The 24,844-nt window shown below is 42.6% G+C and overlaps 1 protein-coding gene across 1 annotated transcript in view; it reads right to left on the reverse strand.

The window, feature by feature from the left end:
* E2F7 (E2F transcription factor 7) overlaps nucleotides 1-24,844 on the reverse strand; it is a 99,253-nt gene that overhangs the window by 16,636 nt on the left and 57,773 nt on the right. The window contains exon 11 of the mRNA XM_044087986.1: nucleotides 13,113-13,386. Coding sequence (XP_043943921.1) covers nucleotides 13,113-13,386 — 274 coding nt within the window. The remainder of the gene's footprint in view (nucleotides 1-13,112; nucleotides 13,387-24,844) is intronic.

Genomic DNA, 24,844 nt, shown 5'->3' on the forward strand with positions numbered 1-24,844 from the left:
GGTTTTAGCTGGCTGAGACTTTGCCAGAGACCCCTCGGGTTTTTGCAAACCCCTGAGAATTAACTTGTTCCTACGCTCCTGCAGGACTCTCGGACTAAAGGCATGACATACCGAGCAAGAGTCCTGCAGGTGTAGGGAACCCAAACAATAAACACAAGTGTGACTGTCTGTCAGAGACATTTTCTAACAGCAAGAGTCACTACTTGAACCCTGATACCTTGGTATCCTTCGACATGATAGAAATAAAGGGAATACCAATGGACAAAAATTTTTGACTAGTGTAAAAAAATACACACACACACTTCACACAAAAGATTTATGTAACTATATGAACAAAAAAGCTAAGAAACTATGATCTTATATTATAAAGACTAAACACTACTCCCTACTGAAAACAATATATAAGGGAAGGGGATAGCCTCCAACTTAAAACGGCCTACTTGGGAGATGAGTCCCCCCCCCCCCCCAAGTAAAAATGAGTTTCCTAAGGGTCGGAAAGAAACAAGGTAAGACTAATCTACAGTATTACTCTAATTTTAACAAAAAATTCGAAATTTATACACTAACAATTTAGCTACAGAGAGAGAGAGAGAGAGAGAGAGAGAGAGAGAGAGACAGAGAGAGAGAGAGACAGAGACAGAGACAGAGACAGAGAGAGAGACAGAGAGAGAGAGAGAGAGAGAGAGAGAGAGAGACAGAGAGAGACAGAGAGAGACAGAGAGAGACAGAGAGAAAATGCAGTGGCAGAGACCAAAGGAGAAGGAAACTTATTGTCTTACTATTTAAAAAGAAATGTTACTGCAATCAGCTGAATAGAATCAGCTAATTTGAAACACAATTAAAGACCACCTAAGCCCATATATCATGTAGTCATGGCCGGCCTTAGGCATAGGCGAACTAGGCGACCGCCTAGGGTGGCTTACAGGACGGCCTCGTAAAGGGCGCAGTTTTGGCTTATTTATTTTTTTATTTTAATTACTGCATTCTTTCTTGCCAGTGCTTGCAGCAGGTGCTGGGAAGAAAGAATGCACTAACTAAACTAATTAAAATAAAATTAAAAAAATACAAGGGCGTTAGAAGTTCCGACTCGGAACCATGTGGGGTGAGCCATGTGGGGTGAGCGCCCTCCCACTTTTACATCTGCAGCAGGTGGTATTAGCATCTTCTCCTTAAATGAGAATCATGTGTGCTTACACCAGTGTGGAAGTTCAGACTCTGAACCATGTGGGGTGAGCGCCCTCCCACTTTTACATCTGCAGCAGGTGGTATTAGCATCTTCTCCTTAAACAAGAATCATGTGTGCTTATTACACCAGTGTGGAAGTAAATTCAGTTTGCAGTCGCGCACAAATTTTAAGCTAGCAGTTCTGTGAAAGGGGGCTAAGTCCATGTGGCAGTTTGAGTTAGAAAGATTAAGTGTATGCATGTGTAATTCAAACTGTTTGTTACTGTATGCGAGAGAAAGAGTGTGTCTGTTCCTGTTTTTTTTTTTTTTTACTAATGTTAATGGAAGTATATTGCGGTAACCTAACTATGAAAGGGTGTGCCGTATGTAAATCTTAGCACACACCCAACACTGTTCAAGGTGTATAGTGAAATCTGCACAGTGCACATCAATGAATGTGCACCAGTCCAGTAAGCAAATAAAATAAACATAACCCTATGTCTGCCCTTAGGGAAACGTGGGCTAGAAGAAACTAAAAATTAGTGGACAAAGAGGGTAAACGCATGTTTCTAGTTTCTGACCATGTTTTTAACATGAGGCCTAAATTAAGATTTATTTTCTGGGTAAAGGCAGTCCTTACTGACTCAAGTTGTAGTCATGCAACTCTGAAATTTGACTTTTTGTCTCCATCTAATGGATAAGACACATGAACCATACAATTATCAGGCAACACAAGTCTGTTATAAATCACATTCACATTAAAAGCAAGCAAAAAAGCAATGGGCGATTAACACTCCTATGCACATGCTCTAGAATGTTTTATTACTTTTATAAGTTGGTATTTGAATCCTGAATAAGAATTGTAATAATATAAAACACATTTCTTTAATGTGTAATTTTAATACAAGTCCTACAATAACTTAGTTCAGCTTACAGTAGAAAACCAGTCTGAAGGCCAGTTCCAGTTTATTTGCATGAACATTTGCTTGAAGAAAACATAATATCAGGACACACATACCAGAAACAATTCTTCCAGGAAACTATCTGTTCTGGTATTGAATGCAGAAACTTTCATAGTTCTGGTTACCGATTTCTGACACACATACTACTTTTCCAAAAACAATTACAGAAAGCATGGCTCATTCGAATCCTTCCAGCTGCGTTGATCACATGGGTGATTTACTATCCTCACACAGGAGATCACCTCCTGAAAACAGAGGATAACAATCCCTCCAACAGCTTATAGGAATACTTTTCAGTTATAACAAGGATTTTTCTCAGTCCCTTAAGATTCTTCCTAACCTTCTCTCTCGGGAATCTGCCATTTTCGATTAACATTAACTATTTTGTACTCTGAATTCAGTTAACTGCTCTCTAGGAGCCATCCATGCTTGCTTTGGGAGAAATCCTATATTTTCCCCTCATAGCCCTACCCATCTCTTAAAAATATTTCACGTAAGTGTAAAATCCAAATTCAGAAGAACGCTTGAATATTTAGTGATGTGGTCAAGGTTTGAATTTGAAATGCTACTAACCAGAATTCCTGAATAATTTGCTTTTTTTGGAAAGTTAGAAAAGATTGCTTTTTCATGTACAGTGTTTAAGGTATTCTATAAGGTGGGCAAAATATTCAAGAATGTTTTCTCTAGATTCAGATTTGAAGGTGGTCTTCTGAGATGACTTTCTCTTTAGTATCTGTAAAGGGGTAAGGAGAGGTTGTCATTACCAATGTCTTTTGGCTTTTCCTGGTTAGGGGACACCACAGTGGATCACTGGTCCGCAGATTGGCAGTGGAGTTTTTATGGTGTCGGGTTGCCAGCCCCGGTGTCCACCCTTCACAGAAAATACACGTACACGCATGCACCTACCTACATATCTTTTAAAACTCCCTCGACCACAGAGAGGACATGCAGACTCCTCACAGAAGATGCTCCAGCCTTGAATCGAACCGTAGAACCTCTTGCTATGAGGGGGCAATACTAACTGCTGCACCACCGCGGCCAGTAGAGGCCGTCATTACTAGTTTAAAAGAGAGTGATAGGCTTTTATTTTAAATGACTAGTCTGAATAGAAAGGTAGAGAACAGGAAGGTTTCCTGTTCTGTTATAGGAAGCGGATATAATAATCACTGTTTACTTATGTCTCCCTGCTATTCCTGTTTCTCCTCAAATTCAGAATACTGACCGCTGTGGAAAGCCTACTGGAATCACGGCCGGCCTTAGGCATAGGCGAACTAGGCAACCGCGGCCTTAGGCATAGGCGAACTAGGCAACCGCCTAGCGTGCCGTACAGTAAAGGGCGCAGTTTGTGTTCATTTATTTATTTAATTTACTTTTCTTATTATGCGAACGCATAATAAGAAAAGTACATTAATTAAAATGAATAAATAACCATAGGGTGCCAGAATCGCAGGTTGAGTGGGAGGAACGAGTGCCCTCCCACTTTTATACCTGCAGTGTTATGAGGAGGCTTCCACTACCTTTAAGAAGAAATATATGCGTGTCATACGCACGTTCGCCAATCACCAACACTGATGTAAAGACGTTTTATGGTGGCGCGTGGAAATTAAACGAGCACTTTGAGGGGGATTAATTCCGTGCGTATGCGTGTGGCCATTTTGTTTAAAAAGAAGGTAAGTAAGTGTATTTGTGTGTGTGTGTAGTTTAAACTAGGTTTCTGGATGCAAGAGAAAGTGTGTGTATGTGTGTGTATGGGATTTAATTGGCGATATTGAAGTGTATTAACCACCCGATGTGCAGTATGCCTACATGATAGCAGTTGAAAGAATTGATTTAAAAGGGGTGGGTTTAGGGTTACTACCTGTCCCACTTTGCGAGGGATAGTCCCTCTTTGGGCAGTTGTGTCCTGCAAAAAAATTGTAAAAAATGGCAAATGTCCTGAGATTTTAGGGCAAAATTATTTCCTATATTTTATGTAATAGTTGCAAAAAACAGATATTCTGTATCGGAAACACCTAAATGTTAAAATAAACAGAATAAGCAACTAAAATGCTATAAGAATAAGTTTTTATTTAGGCAAAAAAGTGAATTTCTGTCCTTTGTACTGGTCGTGGGTATGTTTTGGCCTGCAAAATCCGATGTTTGTGCCAAAAAATGTCCCACTTTGGGCATTTGAAAAGGTGGCAACCCTGGGTGGGTTTAACCAGAAATACACAATGTAAACCATAGTGTACAAATTCATTAAAGGGGCAGCATTGTCTTACAGAGAAATACATATGCTGTTACTCCACAAATAAAGATAAGTCACGTATGTACTGGGTGAAGAAAATAGCTGCAGCCAGGACTCCTGAAACTGCATATTAACTTATAGAATATAGCCCTCCCCCGCACACACACACACACAAAAGAAAGGGAAAAAAACTTCAACTGCTCTGGAAGACAGCATGACCTAAGAAGTAATAATGCTGAGATTCTTGTAAGAAGACAAAGCTAGCAATGCCAGTAATGGCTCTCACAACACATAACTAGCTCTATGCAGTCTCAGATAAGATGCAGCAATGTGATAAATCCTTTTATGTAGCTGAAAAAGTGGAACATATTAAGATACTATGAGGTGTATGCTCAGTGGTCCACTTGACAGAATACAAATACGCAGATAAAATCTGGCTTTTGGCTACAGAATGTACATGTGTAATTATGTTGAACTGTCAGAAGTCAGCCACCCATCTAAGAAGGTGCATTGGCTATTGACTTCTTCAGGGACCTAATACAGTTTGCAGTAGCAGTGGCTCTACATGATATACACTTATTCTCGAAGACCAGAAGGCTGTGAGCTCTATTCCCAATGCAGGTGGCTAGACTGCCGACACTGCAGGGCAGGTTTTGGTGGGTGATGCACTCTCTGCCCGAGTTAATGGTAGCTCATATATATACGATAGGTTCTGTAATATCTTTTATATTGAGCTATCAAAAAGAGTAGGATCAACAAAATCAACTTTTTAAGTTACAAAAGTGCAATATTTAAACTCTATCCCTACTTTCTCTACCATTGCATCTACATCATGTTAGACTTTGTTCAGATTTCTTGCACTTTGTTCAGATTTCTTGCACTTTGTTCAGATTTCTTGCACTAAGAGTTTGAGAGGTAAGCATACCTCTCAACTGTCCAGACTTTTGCCTCAGATTTTTGACCTATTCTTCATAAAATTTGTGTTTTTTCTGGAAAATCAGTGAGGATTTAAACAACTAAATGTCACACATTTGATTTTTAGCCTTTATTTCCTTCAGAAAATGCATGCCAAGACAAATGCTGTTATTCTAGCAACTTTCTAAGTCTATAAGAGCAATATTTATAATCTGCCCCTGTTTGGAGGCCTTTGTGCCCCCCCCCCCCCCCCATTATTTTAGGCTTTGTTCAGATTTCTTGTGCTAAGAGGCTGAGAGGTATGGAGGCATGGTATGTAATGTCCTAGTTGCCAATTATTAGTTGCATTTTAAAAGGTGATAGGGGTTCTGCATTCCTTAGTGTGCTGCCCTTTGTTTAAGATGCCTAGTAACTATGAAAGTGTGTTTCTGTTATTCTCTATTGCAATATTACCAGCGTACCATTTTTTTCTTTAATGCAACGTAGGCAATTAATTCTTCAAGGGCAGCAAGCACTGAATTTGTAGATGGAACAGTGAAATGTAAAGTTCTTTGACAGTAACAGCCTCTTCATTAGCAACCAATCTTTTTAATGTAGAATTATTCAGATTAATTTTACTTCTGCAGAGACTGTGCTTACTGACCGATACTGTTTAAGGAAGTTTGAGGGGCCATTTATGGTTAAAATGTTCTGAAGGGCAGGTTTGTCATTACTGGGTCATACATTTTGTTTCATTACTTACTGGAAAAATGTTCAAAACTACAAATTTAGCACACTGTAACAAGTGTAAATGTTTTCAGTGTGCAACTAGCTGTTTTTTGTTTATCAAATGGCACACTGTGTTGTAAAATATGAAAGCAGTGTTAGTAGCATAATTGCCTTTGGTGGAGAAGGCTGTTGATTCTACTCCCACACCATGTAGATGGAGTGCTGATATGCAGTGCCTGTACGATTTTTGATTATTTGGTGCATTATAAGGGGGGATAGGGGTTCTACACTACTGAGCATGTCCTTTTGTATGAGATGCCTAGTGACTGTGAACTTGTTAGTCATTTCCTACTGCAATATTACCAACTTACCAATTTGTAATGTAATATAGGCAATTAATTTTTCAAGGGTAGCAGGTAGATAATATTGATATATAACATTGTTTGTCAGTAGCAACCTCTTCATTAGTTACAGATTTCTTTAATGTGGAATTCAGATGATTTTACTTCTGCAGAGATTGTGCGTGTGGAATAATATTGGTGGATTATAATGATACAAGTCTTGAGTGGCCTTTTATTGTTGAAATTTTCTGGAATGGATAGTTACTGGTTCATACATTTTGTTACATTGCTTATTAAAAGAATGTTTAAAACTACAAATTTAAAACATATTCTAACAAGTGGTGCTATATTATAAAAGGAATATAATTCAATAAAATCAGAAAGGTGAATTAAAGAATAAATACAAGAATGCATGGCCCTAAAAATGTGTGCAAGGAGTCCATTTTGAAAACAGCTCAAAGGTAAACAATTCTCCACCAACCAGATGCATTTCTATGAACGTGGGTTTTCATGCCGTTTCAATGAATGTGAGTTTTGCCATTTCAATGAATGTAAGTTGGACAGAGACGTTTACTGCTCATGCCAAGTCTGTTTTCATTGTGAGACTGTAATGTCTGTTTAGCAAATGGGTATCTGTGTTAATGCTACTTTATTTCAATATCTGTAATCATTGTAGAGGCAAATAGAACAGTATGGATGGTAACTGGTGAAATAACCAAATAATGGAACACTGGAATGGCTGAGGAGGGGGCTGCTGCTGGGAGTTGCTCTGGGGTGGCGGTCTATTACCCTTCCTAGGACACTACTTTACCATGATCTGGCTCTGGTATTTCAAGTAGAAAATACATATGCAAAGGTAGCTGCAGTTTATCTACATTACAAGGTATCTTTTTCTTCCTAAGCATTTAAATAATTTTAAAGAAATGACTGGAGTGGCTTTCTTGGGGAATGACCCAGTGGGTGTGGCTCAAATAGGGGTGTTTCATGTGTGGTGTGGGTGGGGCTTAAGGGGCACCGGAGCACTACTTTGCCTAGGGCGCCATTTTGGCTAAGGCCGGCCCTGCATGTAGTGCACCAGCACATTGAGACCACCTAAGCCCATATATCATTTACTGCACCAGCACATTGGTATTCCTACAGATGACTTCTAATAGGGTCTAACAGATGGGCAAAGCAGCACTGGTTGAAGAGTGAAGCTGCAAGTTGCACCTCCTTTAAAATATGCAACAGAAGGAATGAATGCAGAAGGAATGAATGAATTGCTCCGACTGATTACACTTGTCATTCACTGTGCTCACATTGTAATACATTCTGCAAGGACATCTGCAAAGTAATGAAATATACTAGATCAAAGTCCGAATTCCTCATTTGGTAACAAGCTGCTGAAGTTAACACTGGGTCAGTTTCTTTTGAATGCAGAGGCATCCAGTATTGGCTATACAGTATGAAAATAAGCTCCTCGTGGTCCTGCAGAGTGGTCCTAGCAGCAGAGAACGGAGAAAAGCGACTACTTTCCTGATTTCAGTATTTTTTGCCGTTTTTTTTTTTTTTTTACCTGAAATACCTTCTCTTGCTTACCTTGAACAAGCTTAAACTGTTTTTTTAACAGTTTGTTGCATTATATATTTATCTGCACTTAAAGTTTCATTTAGTCGAAAATTGGTCGAAAGTTGTTTGTTAATTTAACTGTTGAGGCTGCCCACTAAAGTGTGCTAGCCTGTGTAACTGATTTATTACCGTTTCCTGCATTTGTGTGCTTTCTATCTCTAAAACAAAAAAATATCCTTGTTTTCCCGCCTCTCCTCGACTAGTTTAGACCAGTATACAGGCTTTGCTGTATTCTGGGCTGTGGTGTAGTTCCTGTGGTGTCCATTGCCTTACTTGGATAGAAGGAAGTTTCTTTGCTCACCAGTGGGAGTGGGGAGCCTTGAGCAGCCTATCTGTCCCTGAAGGAGTGTCCTCAGCACAAGAGCTTGTAGTAATTGGTTGTTTTGGACCATTTCTTGCTCTTTTGAAGTTCCCTGTTTAAAATCCGCGTTTGCACGGCTTTGCGCGGTTGTGCGCATAGGGCAGTGCCGGTTAAACAAGGTTAAACTTTTTCTGGCTCCGCCAAGTCTGCTCTTCAAATTTTCCCTTAAGAAAGCTCTACTCTTATAATAATCTAGTCTAATCGCTTTATTATAAGCCTAGCACTTGTTCTCAAAACCTCTCTTCTAAGTAAGCACTCGCTAACTAAAGTAAGCACTACATCCACCTACCTTCCCTGTGAGTACCCACTTCCCTTAAAGGCACAGCACTCCCTTATAATATTCTAGCATGTTGAGTGGTGGATTGCTGGCATTCTCTCCGGTTCAGCTGGTTAATCTGGGAATCTTGAGACAATGCTACAATTGTCTCATGTACACAGACAACCCTCTCCTCCTCCCAACAAACACAAATACATGTGAGAGATGCAACTATATAGCCAAACTGGAGGCTGAACTCTTTCAACTCAGGACTGACAAGACCAGACAGGAGGAGAAGGTAACCACACACACACCAAACCCAGTCCCACATAGACCTACCACAACTGCAAACCAAACACAAAGACATACTCGGAGGCTCTAACAAAAAACTTACCAAAACAGAGGCTCCCAAAGCAGACACCCAAAAATCCACCACCTCAAAACATAAAACATGCATCACATACTTCAATAAATCAGTGTGTCAAACAATCACAGCCCTTAAGGCCAAACACCACGCCTGATACACTAGTAATAGGTGACTCTATAGCCAGACACACTGACGTTCCGCTTACCAGGCTGAACAAGGAGAGGGTAACGGTGAGCTGCTTATCGGGAGCTAGAATTCACCACATAACACACGCACTCACGTCACTCCAAAGCAAGTACAAATATGACTCAGTCATTGTCCATGCCGGCGTGAATGACCTGAGATGTACCTCCCTGGACTACATGAAAAGAGACAGAGGAGCTCCCTGATTATGTAGCCCAGGCTGGTATGACCCTGAGCAGCATCTTGCCCTCGCCAAGAATGATGCCACAATACAAAGACAAGATGACCAGCTTTAATAATTGGCTCAAATACTGGTGTCATTCTAGGGGGATCCAATGTCTGATCCAATGTCTGTCTGCTTGGGATGACATGCTGGACAAGCCACGCTGCTTCGCAAAGGACGGCTTGCATCTGTTACCACTGGGCTTCCGGATATTGGCCAAGGCTCTTGCCTCCCCCATAGTGCCTTTTTTAGGCAAGGCTCAAAAGACAAACCCACCTCCTTAGAAAGCAAAAATGGAAAAAAATGAAGGGTAATGCTGATCAACGCCAGAAGTCTAAATCTCAAGATGCAGGCTCTCGAAGCACTCCTCAGTATGGAGGACATTGATGTCTGTGCAGTAACTGAAACTTGGTTCAAGGCTCCTGAGAGCACCCCAGCGCTACCAGTCTATACCTCGTATCATGCTTTTAGGCCCCAAAACTCGGGCCAAACCAAAAAGGGAGGGGGAGTGTCCATATTCATCAAGGACACCCACACCTCCAGGTTAATGGCAACACATGAAGCATCAGAGACCATCCAGGTGCAACCAACCGTAGGCAAAACTGCTATACAACTGGTAGCATGTTACAGACCACCCTCCCAATCTCAGGAACCCCACTCAGCCTTCCTGAAGACATTGGAGGACATGAATGTCTCACCAAGTACCATCATATTGGGAGACTTCAACTACCCTAACATAGACTGGGTGCATTATTCTAGCCCAAACACCCTAACCCAAAGGTTCCTGGAATTCATAAATTCAAACGCAATGGAACAGCTAGTCACCTCTCCCACAAGCGGAGATAATATACTAGACCTGATCATCACAAACATGGGGACAAAGTGCTCCACACTGGAAGTATACCCTTCACTAGTGAGATCTGAACACAAACTAATCACCCTGGATATACATATCCCACCTCCACCCCCAACACAAAAGACTACAGTGAAAAACTTCTCAAAAGCCAACTTTACACTTCTTAAAACTGAGATGGTATCCTTTAAGCCCACTGGGACAGTGGAAACCACATCCCACAATGCAGAATCCTTCACAAATGCTTTCTACGGACATCTCCAAGAATGCATGGATCATGCAATCGCAAATAAAACCAAGACCCTCTCCACCAAGGGCAGGCGTCGGTGGACCCCAGCCATAAACAAATTTTATAACAAAAGAAGGAAGCTACTGCACGTCAGAGCAAAATCCCATAAAGAGAAGGCATCTCTGATCAGCACTAGTAGAAAGCTACGTTCTCTCATAAAAACATCCAAGGCCAACTTTGAGAGAAAAATCGCTATGGACACTAAAGATAACCACAAGGCCTTCTTCAGCTAGGTTAGAAACCTGGGCGGAAACCCTCAGATATGTTCAGAGTTAGTTCATAATGACAAAAAATACACTGAACCCACAGATATTGCCAACATTCTGGCAGACAGGTTCAGTGCAAATTTCTCCCCTCCCTCACCCCCAAAAGAAGAAATACTTATCCCAGCTGAATGTAACCTCCCTGTCATCTCAAATGTCCAGGTGAGAACCGCCCTCAGCAAAGCTAAAAACACAGCATCAATGGGACCTGACGGTATCCCGGGTTGCGTGCTACGTGAACTCCAAGAGGAGCTAAACCCGCACATAAAAATACTATTTAACCTTAGCTACAGGATATGTACCTGAAAACTGGCGTACAGCAACAGTAGTCCCACTCCACAAAGGAGGCACCTCTACTGACCCTGGTAACTACTGCCCCATAAGCTTAACCAGCCTGGTCTGCAAAGCTATGGAAAGAATCATTATGGAACTAATAAACAGAGACATTGGGGACTTAAAGACACTTGATCCCACCCAGTTCGGCTTTGTAAAAGGCAGATCCTGCCAAAGCAGTCCATACAGCCTACCTGGACTTGGCTAAAGCTTTTGACACAATACCCCACTGGCATCATAGACAAGCTCAACAGCTTAAATGTAAATCCATATGTCGCAAGATGGGTGGCAAACTGGCTAAAGGATAGAACTCAAAGTCAAATTTGCTGGAGCCATGTCAGACTCAAAGCCAGTGACAAGTGGTGTCCCACAAGGCTCTGTCCTGGGACCCCTCTCGTTCGGCATTTATTTCTCAGATGTGGAAGCAAACTTGGGAGGGTTGTGGCTGACAGTTCGCAGATGACTGCAAACTAGGCGCCATAGTCGATACACCAGCTGACACATACATCCTACAGAAAGGCCTCACTGAAACGGACAACTGGTGCCAGAGTCATGGCCTTAAACTAAATGCCAAAAAATGTATAGTCATTCCCTTTGGGAAAAACAAAGTGCCCACAAATTATCACATAGGCGGTAACCCACCCACTGAGTACGGAAAAAGTAACCAGAGACCTGGGGACCCAAGTCGATAGTGACCTCTCATTTGACACCCACGTTGCCAAAGTAGTTAGAAAGACTTTCTACATTGCCCACCTTATCATGAAGGGATTCACATCCAGATCAAAGGAGGTCATTGTGACCCTGTATTCCTCCCTTATCAGGCCCATGATTGAGTACAATGCCCCATTTGGTATGTACCTCACCCGGCACTTGCAACAGCTAGAGAGACCCCAAAAGTACCTCACCAAGAGGATCAAGGGTCTCCAACATATGTCATATGCTGCCAGACTAAAGAAACTCCAACTCTATTCAGTAGCATACCGCCTACTCAGAGGTGATCTGTGCCTGACGTACAAGGCCATGTCCAATCAGGAATTGATGGACATGCTCCACCTCAAAAAATCCAAATCCATCAGAACCACGAGAGCTAAAGATTTGAACCTCAGCACAAATATGAATAGGACATGCTGGAGGGACAGATTCATAACTGAGGCTTCCCATACTCTGGATTAGAATCCCAGTTCATGTTAGGCAGAGCCCCTCACTGACTCTCTTCAAGAGAAATCTTGACGAGTGGATGGGAGATCGTAGGTTTACCCCAGGGGTCATCTCTGTGTCACTACTAGACAGAGGCGCAGTATTCTAAATCTATTCTGTACACTTTTGTACCATTACATGGCGTGGCGAAAGCCACATCACTATGGCTAGGCTTATAAATGCCCCAGGGCAGATAGCCTAGTACCAAACTATGAAACACAAACACAGATTTGCAAAATGAGCCACACAATTTCTCCCCCACCAGTAGTGAAGCTGCAGTTACTGGTTTCAGAGTTGTATCAGTAGAGGTATGGACAGAGTTACAAAGAAATGAATGAATCTTGAAGCTAAAAATGACACTCCTCACTCATACTAGTAGCATTCCTCGACTGCAAGAGCTGAGGCCTCTGGCAATTTATTCTGGTAACTACAGCATCATGATTTATGAAATTGCTTCATGGCAAAGAGCTACTGAAACTAGATTAGCAGTGTGAGAATGGCAAGAATAGAAAAAGAATGTTGCACTAGATTTAGACATATCACAACAAGCAGTATGCCAAGTAAAATATTCAGTGCATTCTTCACTTAACTCTGCTTACTGGAGTAAGTTCTCACAGGGGGTGTGTACCACTACACTAATCACAATTCAGACTCAAGTGGGTAATGGGAGACTTGGGTCTGCTAACATCTGTAGAGATGTTAGGAGTAAAACAGCAGCAGCCATCTCTACCTATAATGCTACTTATAAATGTTCATGTACGAGGTACTTTTTTCAGGACTGAATGCATCACGGGCAAGTTGAAATACTGAAATTTTATATATTCAAAGGGAGATGGAGGTGCTAATAAAATATTAGTTTTACCTGCAGCAGATGGCAAATAGAAATACTGTGTTAAAGGCAGTTGTTCAGAGTTTCCCTGAGGTAACTGCTCTCCAGTCACTGCATGTTCACTTCTTTCACTCAGCAACTCTGCCTTCCTCAGATCATTAGCAGTTATGATACTCGTGTCTTTTCCAATATCCTCTTCCATACAAATAAGTTCTGAATCCAGTTTTGACCAGGTTTCTTGATCTGGATGAGCTGGACTTGTACAGCCATTGTTGTTGAGGTGTTGTTCAGGTTGTTTGGGGGATACCTAAGACATAAAAAGCATCGCTCAAGAAACTGTTTTGTATACTTCACTCAATTACTTAAAACTGTGTACGAGTATCTTACAGTGATATAATGACCATGCTTGGAAAGACAGCAAAAATTTAAAGTACATTTTACACTTGAATTCATTAGGGGCACAACCATTTATTGAAAGACCACTGTAGAAATAAACTGAAAAAATCTTAATTTCCTACATAATACTAATACTAATATTCCAATGTTTTGTTCTACTACAAAATAGCCTGATAGCTTAATGAGCACACCCCCCCCCACACCCAATGCACTTTGTCCACAGAAGTTGACAGTGCAGTTGCAGTCCTGCAGACTATTTATTCAGGCTTAAGAGGTTGAGAGACATTTCTCTGTGGAGGCAATTAGTTGGGGATACATGGCTGGGTTACAATTCTGCTGCAGAGGCGCACAACGGAGGCAAATTCGTTGTGACGACTCCAAAACTGCCATTACCAGAACATGGTCCAGGAAAGGAACAATTGAAGTAAAGCTAAAAGGATATACTTCTGCTGTTCACAATATGAAGGCGCCAGAGGACACCAATTTCAATCTAAGCGTTGATCAGTGTTCTTATCTTTTTCTTGTCAGAGACAATTAAACACACTTCACGTTCTGGAAAAAGCTACTCGATTTAGCTTCCTAGGTGATCACCTCTAACTGTGAGACTCTCTACCCCTTGCTCATGGAGTTTTCAATTCTTCTTGAAAGTTTCTTATGAAAGAGGAAGGAGAGAGTCTACTCTAAGCACATTTTATTAGAGAAATCCTCAGAACAAAATCAACCTTTTTTTTGCATTCCTGAAGGCTGCTAGCACTAAACTTTGTACAATATTGCAAGGAACAGGTGCATTGTGGTCACACGTACCACACTTCCTGAATGTAGCACACTTGTCTTTATCTTCATCCACTTTCACCAAATAAAGTGGAAAAAGGCATAGCTGATTATTTGACTTTGTACTGTGTAAAGACAATCACTAGGTAATAGCAGCAATCTTTAAACACAGCTCGGACTCAAATCTAAGAGAAAAATGACCAGAAATGTTTAAATGCATACAAAATGCTGGCAGCAAACAGAGAAGAGAAGCAAAAACTATCTAGCACTTTAACAGTGAATAATTTAAGGAAAAAAAAAAAGTTAAGTTTATTTCAGAATTGTTACATATCTGCTCTGAACAGGGAAAAGAATTTGGAGATTCTCATGATGGGAGCATCATGAGATGCATATACTTTCCAAACAAGCTTGGTCTGGAGACTTGCAGGTGCCATGAGACTACTGTCGACGGCCACTAGCCCTGTGGTTGAAATGGACAAACTGGATCAGATAGGATTCAGATTTACTTTAGGGTCTATACCAGAAAGAATAGTTACAGATACTTAGTCATATAGGGTTTTCTGAGCCAAAATATTTGGAGAAAGATGGTCTATGTAAAGCAATGGTCACACAAACAAATCTGTAAAAGTAGCATCTCTAGACTTCATACAAACCAAACGTCTTCAACAAAAAAGCTGAACAGCACAAGAGTTAGAGAAACAGACATGCCTTGTTTTATTCCGAGTACACATCATTTTTGTAATAAAGAAAACTTATGGAGCTACTCAAGTCCAAATTACTGTGGGCCCTCTTAGGCAGTCAGTTACAGGTCCCATTCAGTGAACCAAGATGCCCACACAGCTTTAGACCTACTTGAGAAAATTGAGGTACAACCCAACACCCTAGTTATGGGCGACTTCAGCTATCCTATTATACGAGCCCAAAGCAACTCACTTGCACAAAAGTTCCTAGACTTTTGTAACTCACACAAATACTGCACCACCCCACAAGGGGCACCAATATTCTACATCTGGTCCTCACCAGTACGAGTGACCGATGCAATGCCGGTAGGGCCTGCACTGATTAAAATCGGACCACAAAATCGTCATTTTTTGAAGTAGCAATAGCACCAGAACCCCCCAAAGGAGAAGTCAGGTTAAAGAATTAAGCTAACTATACCCTCCTAAGGGAAGGTATAATCGACTTCCAAGCTCCAGTTTCCACAGATGGTATGGACTGCTATGCTACAGTATGCGATGGGCTTGCCCCCTACAAACATTTCTGTTTTTATAGGTTTTTTTTAACTTACTATTTTTGCTAATTGTACGTTTCAGTAAACAGTGACCCCCCCCCCCCCAAAAAAAAAAGGCAATGTCAGACTTTTGTAGGTAAACCTCTTTTACCTCTTTCAGCTTAGACTTCTTCAGCTGAGAAGAAAGTTTTTCCTTTTATGGTTAGTTTTTTTTTGGTCTGGTGGCTTGTGTGAGCTTTGGCTGTGGACTATAATCACCACTTCAGCCAACAGAGAAGAAATCTCTCCATAAGATAACAAAACATATAATCACCACTTCAGCCAACAGAGAAGAAATCTCTCCAGAAGATAACAAAACATTCACATTGTTCTATGCGGTTGACACAGAGCTTCTCTTCCTCTACAGTTACCCCCAGCTCCTGCTTTTGTTGCCTACCACCTTATGAGGTGCACCATAGTCCTCTACCAGACTATGATCTGTTAGCAGCAAACCATTAAGCATCTGCAGTAGAGAGAGAAAAAAAAAAAAAACACACACACCCACAAAAAACGCACGCACACATGTCTGCCTCCAGGCACTGGCCTACCGACCCAATTGGGTTGGGTTGCACAGCTAGGCTTATAAAGGCTCTGGTGACCATTAGCCTAGTATATACCCAAGAACCAGGCATCTGCCGTTTAGGACCACTCATGCAGGTGCCAGTACTTCTATTGCCTGCCTTCCTGAAATGTACATTTCAGGTGGTCTCAGGGATGTCAGTTCTATTGGTCTCACAAGAACAGACGTTGGCCCTGTTGACATCTGTGGGGAAACATCTGCTCTTCATGCATTTCATTAGCAGATAAGTACTCCTCAACACCAGGCACCACACCCTCATCTCAAAATTCCAGGGCACACCCTTTCGTTTTTCCAGGCCCCTGGCACAAACCATGGTCATTTACTTTGTCCACGGTTCCTTCTTTGTTACTGCAGGTCCAACCACCCTCATTGGCTTCAAATCTTAGACTGAACCTTCACCTAAGCCTCCCCCCTCAAGCCAGGGAGACTGTTCAGAATAAACAACTCAGACTAATGTTTGGGTGGATTTTGATACCATGCAAGCTTCTGATACTGTGAGGCTCTATACCACGTTAAGGTCAGCCATGTTTCCACACCTCCAAAAATGCTTGTGGATGAACAGCCCAAGCTTGATGCCACAGTGCCTGATGTGGCCCTGAAAAAAAAAAGTTCTCATCTTCATTTACTGACTGTGTATCCCCAGAAAGGAAGCCCGGAACTCCTTACAGGTTAAGAAAGCAGGTGTTCTTGGCCTTCTCATCTAGGGATAAATGGCAAGAGAGGAAGCTCATGGCTCTGGACAAGTTTGGAAAGCTTGTGGTCTTGCCTTCCAGACAGATCCTCAGGGTGCTGAACTTCCTCAGATATATTAAATTCAAAAGGTCCTCTTTCTGCCGGATGGTCAATAAAGCACTAAATTGCCAGGGATCCATGGCCTAAGCTACATACAATCATATGGGGCTGCAAGAATGACAGGATCCAGCAAAGCTAATCATTGGCAATCTTGGCTGTGTCTTCTCAGAAGCACAGATGACATTGTTGTCTATAAACTTCCAGTTTTAGGGGCCCTTACTCTTTAAGCTAGAGACTCAACACCTGCTGAAGCCTATAAAACCTTTCAGCTGTGGTATTTTATGATTAAATTTAATCCTCTACAATGCACCTACAGCAAGATGCAGGAGTAAGCAAAGGCTTTGGTTCATCAAAAACAGTTGTCCCAACACCAAGCTCATCTGGGCTTTACTAGTTTTCCGAGGCTCTGTTTACCATATGGCAAACAGTCAGGAGGAGCCACTCAGGAAGGCCTGGGCTTAACCTAGATTAAACCAGATTCTGCTTCCACAGACAATACTTTTTTGTACAAAGAAATCTGAATGGAGAAGGTGAGACTGAATCTGGTAGCAACTGACCCTGTTCTGAAGCTGAGGAACCTCCTAGATCCTTCAACAATTTTATGAGCATATAAGCATCTTGGAGATCGCAAGAGCTCATCCAGTATCTTCTTCCTGACAGACATGGGCAAAAAGACTGCAGCATGACTATTGTAGAAGGGCAGTTTGGGACAAAGATGTGCAGGCTTATACTGTGTATCAGGAGCATAAAGTTCTGCATTTTTTTTTTATGGGGAAAAAAAATCTAGAATAAAATGTCTGCTATGGTCTGCTGGGACCTTTTGGATGGCTCACTTCCTGATAAGTTACTGCGCCTCCTTCCTTGTTTCGAGCTTACAACAAAGAGGCACATCTGGCAAGGGGGGAGATGGGCATTTTGAATGGAAAACCATCAGTGTTTGATTTCCCTTGCAGACTGCTCCTTGAATGTGTTGCAGCACAGACAGAGGGAAAAACTCCTGCTGATTGCTAAGTTATAGTATAAAGACTATTCTGGAAACTTCCATCCGCAGGCTTGCTGTGTAACAGATTTCATGAACTGCTGTCTGGAGCCTCTGAGGCCTACAGCACTTCGAGTTACAGGAGCAAACATGGAACAGAATGCCTGGTATGCACAGAACGGACATTACTGGATCATGTGGTAAGAGAAGGAAAAGCAAGAGGCATGAGAGAATATGCAAGAGAGAATCTAGGACTGGAATCACTGCAAGGCTAAAAGCAAATCCTTACAGGCCTGCACTTCCATCCATCCTGCTGTCAAATGTCTGATCACCACAGAAAAGCATATATAAGACTGGAATTATCTACTCAGAACAAGGTGAGGAAATGTGTGCTTTTTTTTTTTTTTTTTACTGAGACTTGGATAACTCTAACATTAATGACAGTACAGTCCATGTGGAGAGGCTATCACTTTTTAGTGCAGACAGAATACATTCACTCAGTGGCAAGTCCAGAGGGGGAGGGGTCTGCCTATACATCACTGGTGTTCCAGTTGTGACAGCATCCTCTGACTGTGCAGATAATCTAGAGTTTTTGTCACTGAAATGCAGACCCTTTATCTACCCAAGGAATTTAACAGCATATGCATCACAGCTGTCTACAGTCCTCCCAGTGCTAATCCAAATGAGACAATGACCACATTATACCAGGCTATAAACGAACTGCAAAACTAGAATCCAGTGTGTTCATATAGTGGCAGGTGACTTGAAGCCAACTTGGCAACAGTTCTGCTCCACTACTTCCAATATGTGGACTTTGCATTGGGACAGGCAAACTGAACAAGGTATACAGCACTGTTAAGCTGCCATTTATTAAGGCAGTGCCTTACCCACACCTGGAAAACTCTAACCATCTCTCCATATTCTAACTACCAGCATATAAACCACTGCTAACTAGACTGAGAACAGTGAAACAAGTAGGAGTATGGCCACAGGGTGCAGTCTCAGCACTCCAGAACGATTTCAAAAGCAGACTAGAGCATATTCAAGGAGGGGGCTCCTTAGAGCCAGTGCATTAGCCTGGAGGAGTACACAGAGGCAGTGATGGGCTACATCTCAAAATGTGTGGATGATGTGGCAGTCACCAAAACCATAAAATCGCATGAGCCAACCAGAAACCCCTGGTTAACAAGAAAGGTGTACGAGCTATTGAAAACATGGGACGCAGCCTTCAGGTCTGGAAACAGGGAAGCCCTCAGCACAGCCAGAGCAAATCTGAGCAAGGGAGAGAGGGAAACAAACAACAGCTTGCAAGCCAAATAGCAGCAAGCTGCCATTTGTCTGAGGCAGGTCAGCTCGGACTCAGGTTTCAGTGGGGGGGAGGGGGGCAAGTAGGGCCAGGATAGGTAGGAGGGTAGGGTGGGATGGGCTGACTAGAGGAAGGATTGAAAAGGCTGGGAACAAACCAAATCAGTCTTCTTGATCCCTACCTGGTAAGGGAATTATCCATGGTAAGAACAGTTTGCTGTTTTTGAGTCCTAGGTGTTTACTATACTGAGAGGCAAGTAAGTGGTTTTGAAAGCAGGAATGATTGAATTAAAAGTTTTTACATGTATTAAATTTTAATTAAGTTTTTACCGGATTGCAAACAGGCTAGTAATTAAGATTGCACGACAAGATATTACATAAATCCAAAGCAGAGTATCAAGGAAGTTTTAAAGGGTTTTAATTGGGTCTTTATTGAGTTAGTCGAAGTGCAAGGCAACCAAGGCCTATGGGGACCACACGGCTGGCCCAAGGAGTTGAGGCCTACAGGCAGTCATGGCTGGGGTTGTGAAATGAGGCCTGCAGAAAGCCACATGGCTGGGCTCAAGAGCTGGGAAGGCTAGTGAGCTGAGGCCTGCAGGAAGCCGCATGGCAGGGCCTGTGAGCTGAGGCCTGCAGGAAGCCGCATGGCAGGGCCTGTGAGCTGAGGCCTGCAGGAAGCCGCATGGCAGGGCCTGTGAGCTGAGGCCTGAGGAAGACACATGGCAGGGCCCGAGAGCTGTAGTTCGCAGGAAGCTACAGTACACGAGAGCCCATGCTTGTATTTTTGTTAATTATTAATTTTCCCGAATAGAACTCTGCTCTAAACTGTGGTAGCGTAAGCAGTAATGGCTGGTTTTCGTGGCTAAGTAACGGAGTTTTTTTTTTTTATATATCCTTTTTACTCTTTACTGGTGTTAAATTCATTAAAGGAAGTAGGAAAAGAAGGAGATTTAGTATAATCAGTCTGTCCGGTGAAACACAAACTTAGTAAAGCGCATTCCTATTTATATAATAAAGAAAAAAAAAAAAAAAAAACAAAAAAAAACATACAGTCTAATGTGTATGTTTTGTGTTTTCACTGATTGCATGGTGGCAGGATCTGTTTCACCAGACAGTAGGGTCAGGGCAGGTGCCTCAAGCAGTTAATGTTAACCTGCGGGTAACCTGCCCCCTGACCCTCAAGCAGGACCCAGCTCAGGATCCCAAATGTTAGTTGGAGGTAATGGGAAAGAGGATGGTCAGGACAGGAATGCTGGAAATGCTCAGAAGCATAAGGATAAGAAGAAACACTGCAAACAGCGCAAGAGGGAAGGTAAGAATATGCCTATTATGGATCAGAAGTGTTTGCAGTGGTTACAAAGCCAAGGTATATTAGATGAGGAATTAATGTACTATGAATCTTTGCCTGGAGAACACTGCAAGGTTAATCGAATGAGTTCACAGCATCAAGATACAGTGAGGGACATGGTTGGGCTTGACAACAAGCACACAGCAGAGGACTCAGCCATAACAATGGGGGGCTCCATGGCTGGAGTTTGGTGTCTTCAAACTAACAATGCACTTTTAGACCAAATGGGAGCCTTGTTAGCACAACTCAAAGGTAAACAGGATGAAAAAGTAATACGACAAGGGGACAATGGCCAGACTGTACTGGAAGGGGGGAGGGGAGACTCTGAGCTAGTTAAGTAAGGTGGTGCAGTTACGTTAGACTTGCCACTAGGTTTTCATTTAAGTGAAAAAGTGAAACAGCAGATTGCAAGTGGGGAATACGTGGATATATTTTCATTGTTGAACAGGGAGGATGAAGAAAAGGAAAGCGATAAAGATGGCAGGGTTGAATATTCAGTATCCAAAAAAAGGAGGTTACAAGTAAGAAGAACATGGGAAAACTGGGCGATCGGTTACTCTATTTATGCTCAAACTTTAGGTGATAGATGTCCTACCAAAGCAAAAGACATGTGGATGCACTTTAATAGGGTAACCACGATGCGCTTTGCTCAAGGGGGCCACAGATGGTTGAGGTATGATGAGGACTACAGAAGGATGAGGCAGTCATACCCAGAGAGGTCTTGGGCATGGTTGGATTTGGGGCTTTTGTGCTGGCTAGATACAAGCGGAGATGCAGCAACAACAGATTGTGGTTTTCCGGTTAATCAAAATGGGTATAACACTTATAAGTTTGGTTTAACAACAGACAACCAATGGGACAGAACAGATGGGGGTGCTGGGAAGTGTTATCAGTACAACTTCGGTCAGTGTCAAAATCAACTTCAGTGTAGATTTAGGCATCAATGCATGGCTTGTGGCAAGGTAAACCACCCAGCCAAGGCTTGTTTTAGTCTCTCAAGCCCCCAGAACAAAGGTTTTTACTCACCCACCACCTTTAAAGGGTACGCAGTTCCATCTCCCAACGCCGGTAAAAGGGGATATTTTAAGGGAATGGCTCAAAGCGTATCCAGATAGAGAAGCAGCAACATTACTAGAACAGGGGTTCACCAAGGGCTTCAGGATACCAGCAAATGGTAGGAAGCAAGGGGCTTGGGTCAAGAACTCAGCAGAAGAGCATCCGGACATAGTCAGAAAATATAAAGAAAGAATTGGAAGTGGGCAGACTGGCAGGCCCATTTCCATGCCCACCAAGAAGAGCATTTAAGATTTCTCCTATTGGCGTAGTACCCAAAAAGAAGCCAGATGAATATTGGCTCATTCATCACTTATTCTATCCGCAGGGGAATTCGGTATATGATTACATAAATGGGATAGGGACATCAGTGCATTATGCTTCCTTTGATGAAGCGGGGAAGAGGGGCCCTTATGGCAAAGCTGACCGAGTCTGCTTTCAGACTTTTACCCATTGCTTCTAAAGACCAAGGGTGGTTAGGTTTGGCATTCGAAGGCCAGTATTACATGGATAAATGCATGCCTATGGGGTTGTTCAATAGCATGTGCTACGTTTGAGAAATTCAGTTCCTTCTTACACTGGTTGGTGGCTCAGCGGGTAGGGGAAGACAGAGTTGTTCATTATTTGGATGACTTTCTATTCACTGGGAAGGACATAGGGGAATGTCAACAAGCATTGGATACATTTCAACAGATTTGCAAGGAGTTAGGGGTGCCGCTAGCAATGGATAAAACAGAGGGCCTGGCAAACAGATTGGTCAGTGCAGGCTTCCTATTGACAAGGTGCAGAAATTACGGCTACTCAAGTCAAGTGCTAATACAGAATAAGATAACCCTTAAACAGTTACAAGAATTAGTAGGGTTAATGAATTTTGCATGCAAAGTGATTCCTGTAGGGCGCTCATTTATGAGGCGCTTAGCTGCTAAGGGGTCAGGGTGCACAAAGTCACACCACCGGATTAGGATCACACAAGGTATGAAGGAGGATCTAGGTGTGTGGTGGAGTTTTTTTTTTATCAGACTACAATGGGATAGCAATTTGGCAGGAGAGAGACCATCTACATCCTGCTCAGTTGTTTACAGATGCAGCGGGGGGAATTGGCTTTGGGGGTTATTTTCAAGATCACTAGTTCAGCATGGCCTGGCCGACTCGAGTGAAAAACAGGGTAGACATTTCAATCGCAGATATGGAATTCTTCCCAGTAGTGGTGGCATTGGAAATTTGGGGAGCACAAATGTAAGACAGAGTGGTTTGGTTGCGTTCTGACAACAATACTGTAGTGCATATAGTCAATAATCAGCTGGGGGGAAAAGGGGTATTAGGTAGGATGATGAGATATTTTACATTTAAGTGCTTGACATTTAATGTGACAGTTAGGCACAACACATTCCCGGCATTGATAACTCATTGGCAGATTCCCTTTCTCGTTTGCAGTGGCCCATTCCAGTCGCTGGCCCCAAGGGCACGTCCTTCTCTGACACCAGTGCCAGTTCAATTATGGGCCTTATGGACAGATGAGAATGGTTGCTAATGTGTAATTCTCTCAGTGGAAGAACAAGGGTAAGATACAATAAATGTATACAGCAGTTCTAGGAAACCAGAATAGCCAGGGGCTGGGAATCCATTTGGCCTATTCCACCTCACCAAATCAGGTCTTACATCATGGTGATGAAAGAAAAAGGTTGGAGTCTGGGCAGAGCTAGAAGCTCATTGTCAGCCTTGAATTGGTTTCATCAGGCTTTGGGTTTAAAGGATCTAGCTAACACTTTCCAAGTACGTGCGATGTTTAAAGGTTGGGGGAGACAAACACCCAAGAGGCTTGATAACAGGTACCCCCATAGGTCCAGCTGTATTACGCAAGCTATGGATTGCTGTTTGAGGTTTGTTTCTCTTCTTATGAGGTATCATTATTTAAAGCTGCCTTTTTGTGGGGCATTCAGATGGTCAGAAATTGTCCAACATAGCAAGAAAAGCCAGGGGACAGTACTGCCTTTAGAACATGTACACGTGCTGGGTGACGACACCTGGATTTATATGGCAAAATCCAAAACTGATCAAGAAGGCAGAGGTCAATGGGCAAGAGTAGTTACCCCAGAGGGATTAGAATGGAATGCGACTAAAGTGATACTGGAGTACCGGAGTTATAGGGGTGTATTAGGTGGTCCATTTTTCTGCCATCAGCAAGGTGAACCACTTACACATTATCAGGTGAGAGCAGTTTTAAAGCAGGCAGTTAAGTTGATGGGCTTGGACACAAGTAGGTATACATTGCATTCTTTTCGGATAGGTGCAGCCTCATACGCACATGCAATGGGGGCGTCACAGGCTGAATTATGAGGATGGGTAGGTGGAAATCGAAGGCTTATAAAAGTTATGTAAGGTGTAAACAACTCGAACTCTTGTTAATTGCATTTCAGTAGACACATCTGCAGAACAGAAATACATCTGGATAGTTGGCCATTCCTTTGTTCGGAGACTCCACCTCTGGGTGAAGAGCCGGCCGGGCTTATCCTTCCAAAGAGAACGAGCTTCAGGCAAAACAGTTTGGTATGGGGTGTCAGGAATGTGGTGGCACCAGCTTAGTACAGTAATGCAACAAGCAGCGAGAAGTGGTAAACCTCCTGCAGCCATCGTGTTACACCTAGGGGGCAATGATATTGGTCAACAGCCAATAAAAGACTTCATTAGTTCAATGGTACGGGAAATTAATTGCATACATGAATGCTGGCCACAAGCCATTATTTGTTGGTCAGAAGTGGTACAGAGAAAAAGATGGAAAGGGGTTAGGTCCATAAAAGCTGTGGAAAGAATGAGACGGAGAATTAATAATTCTATGGATAAGATTTTAAAGGCCATTAAGGGGTTGTACATTCCCCACCCTGGCATTCGGGTCTGGTGGCCGGATAGGTATGAGAAAGATGGGGTTCATTCCCCACCCTGGCATTCGGGTCTGGTGGCCGGATAGGTATGAGAAAGATGGGGTTCATTTATCGGAAGAAGGTTCACAGGTATTTTACAGGGAATTACAGGCAGGTCTGGCTCTGAAGGGCATTCACCTAGACTAGATTGAGATGTGCTGGTGGACGTGAGGAACTTTCCTCCCTTCTGTGGCGGAAGGCAGGAAAGGTAAGGGAGGCCAAGGTAAGTGGGGGGGTTGTCCCAGGACTCTTCAGCTGGACCTTCCGCAGGCCAGACAGCTCCAAGCGATTGTTGCCAGGGGACCCGGCAATGGCCCCCTTGGCAGATTGTAAGGCGGCCCAGAAGAATTGTG

This window comes from Protopterus annectens, chromosome 11.part0, assembly GCF_019279795.1.
Source record: "Protopterus annectens isolate FY-2018-M chromosome 11.part0, PAN1.0, whole genome shotgun sequence".
Taxonomy (NCBI): domain Eukaryota; kingdom Metazoa; phylum Chordata; order Ceratodontiformes; family Protopteridae; genus Protopterus; species Protopterus annectens.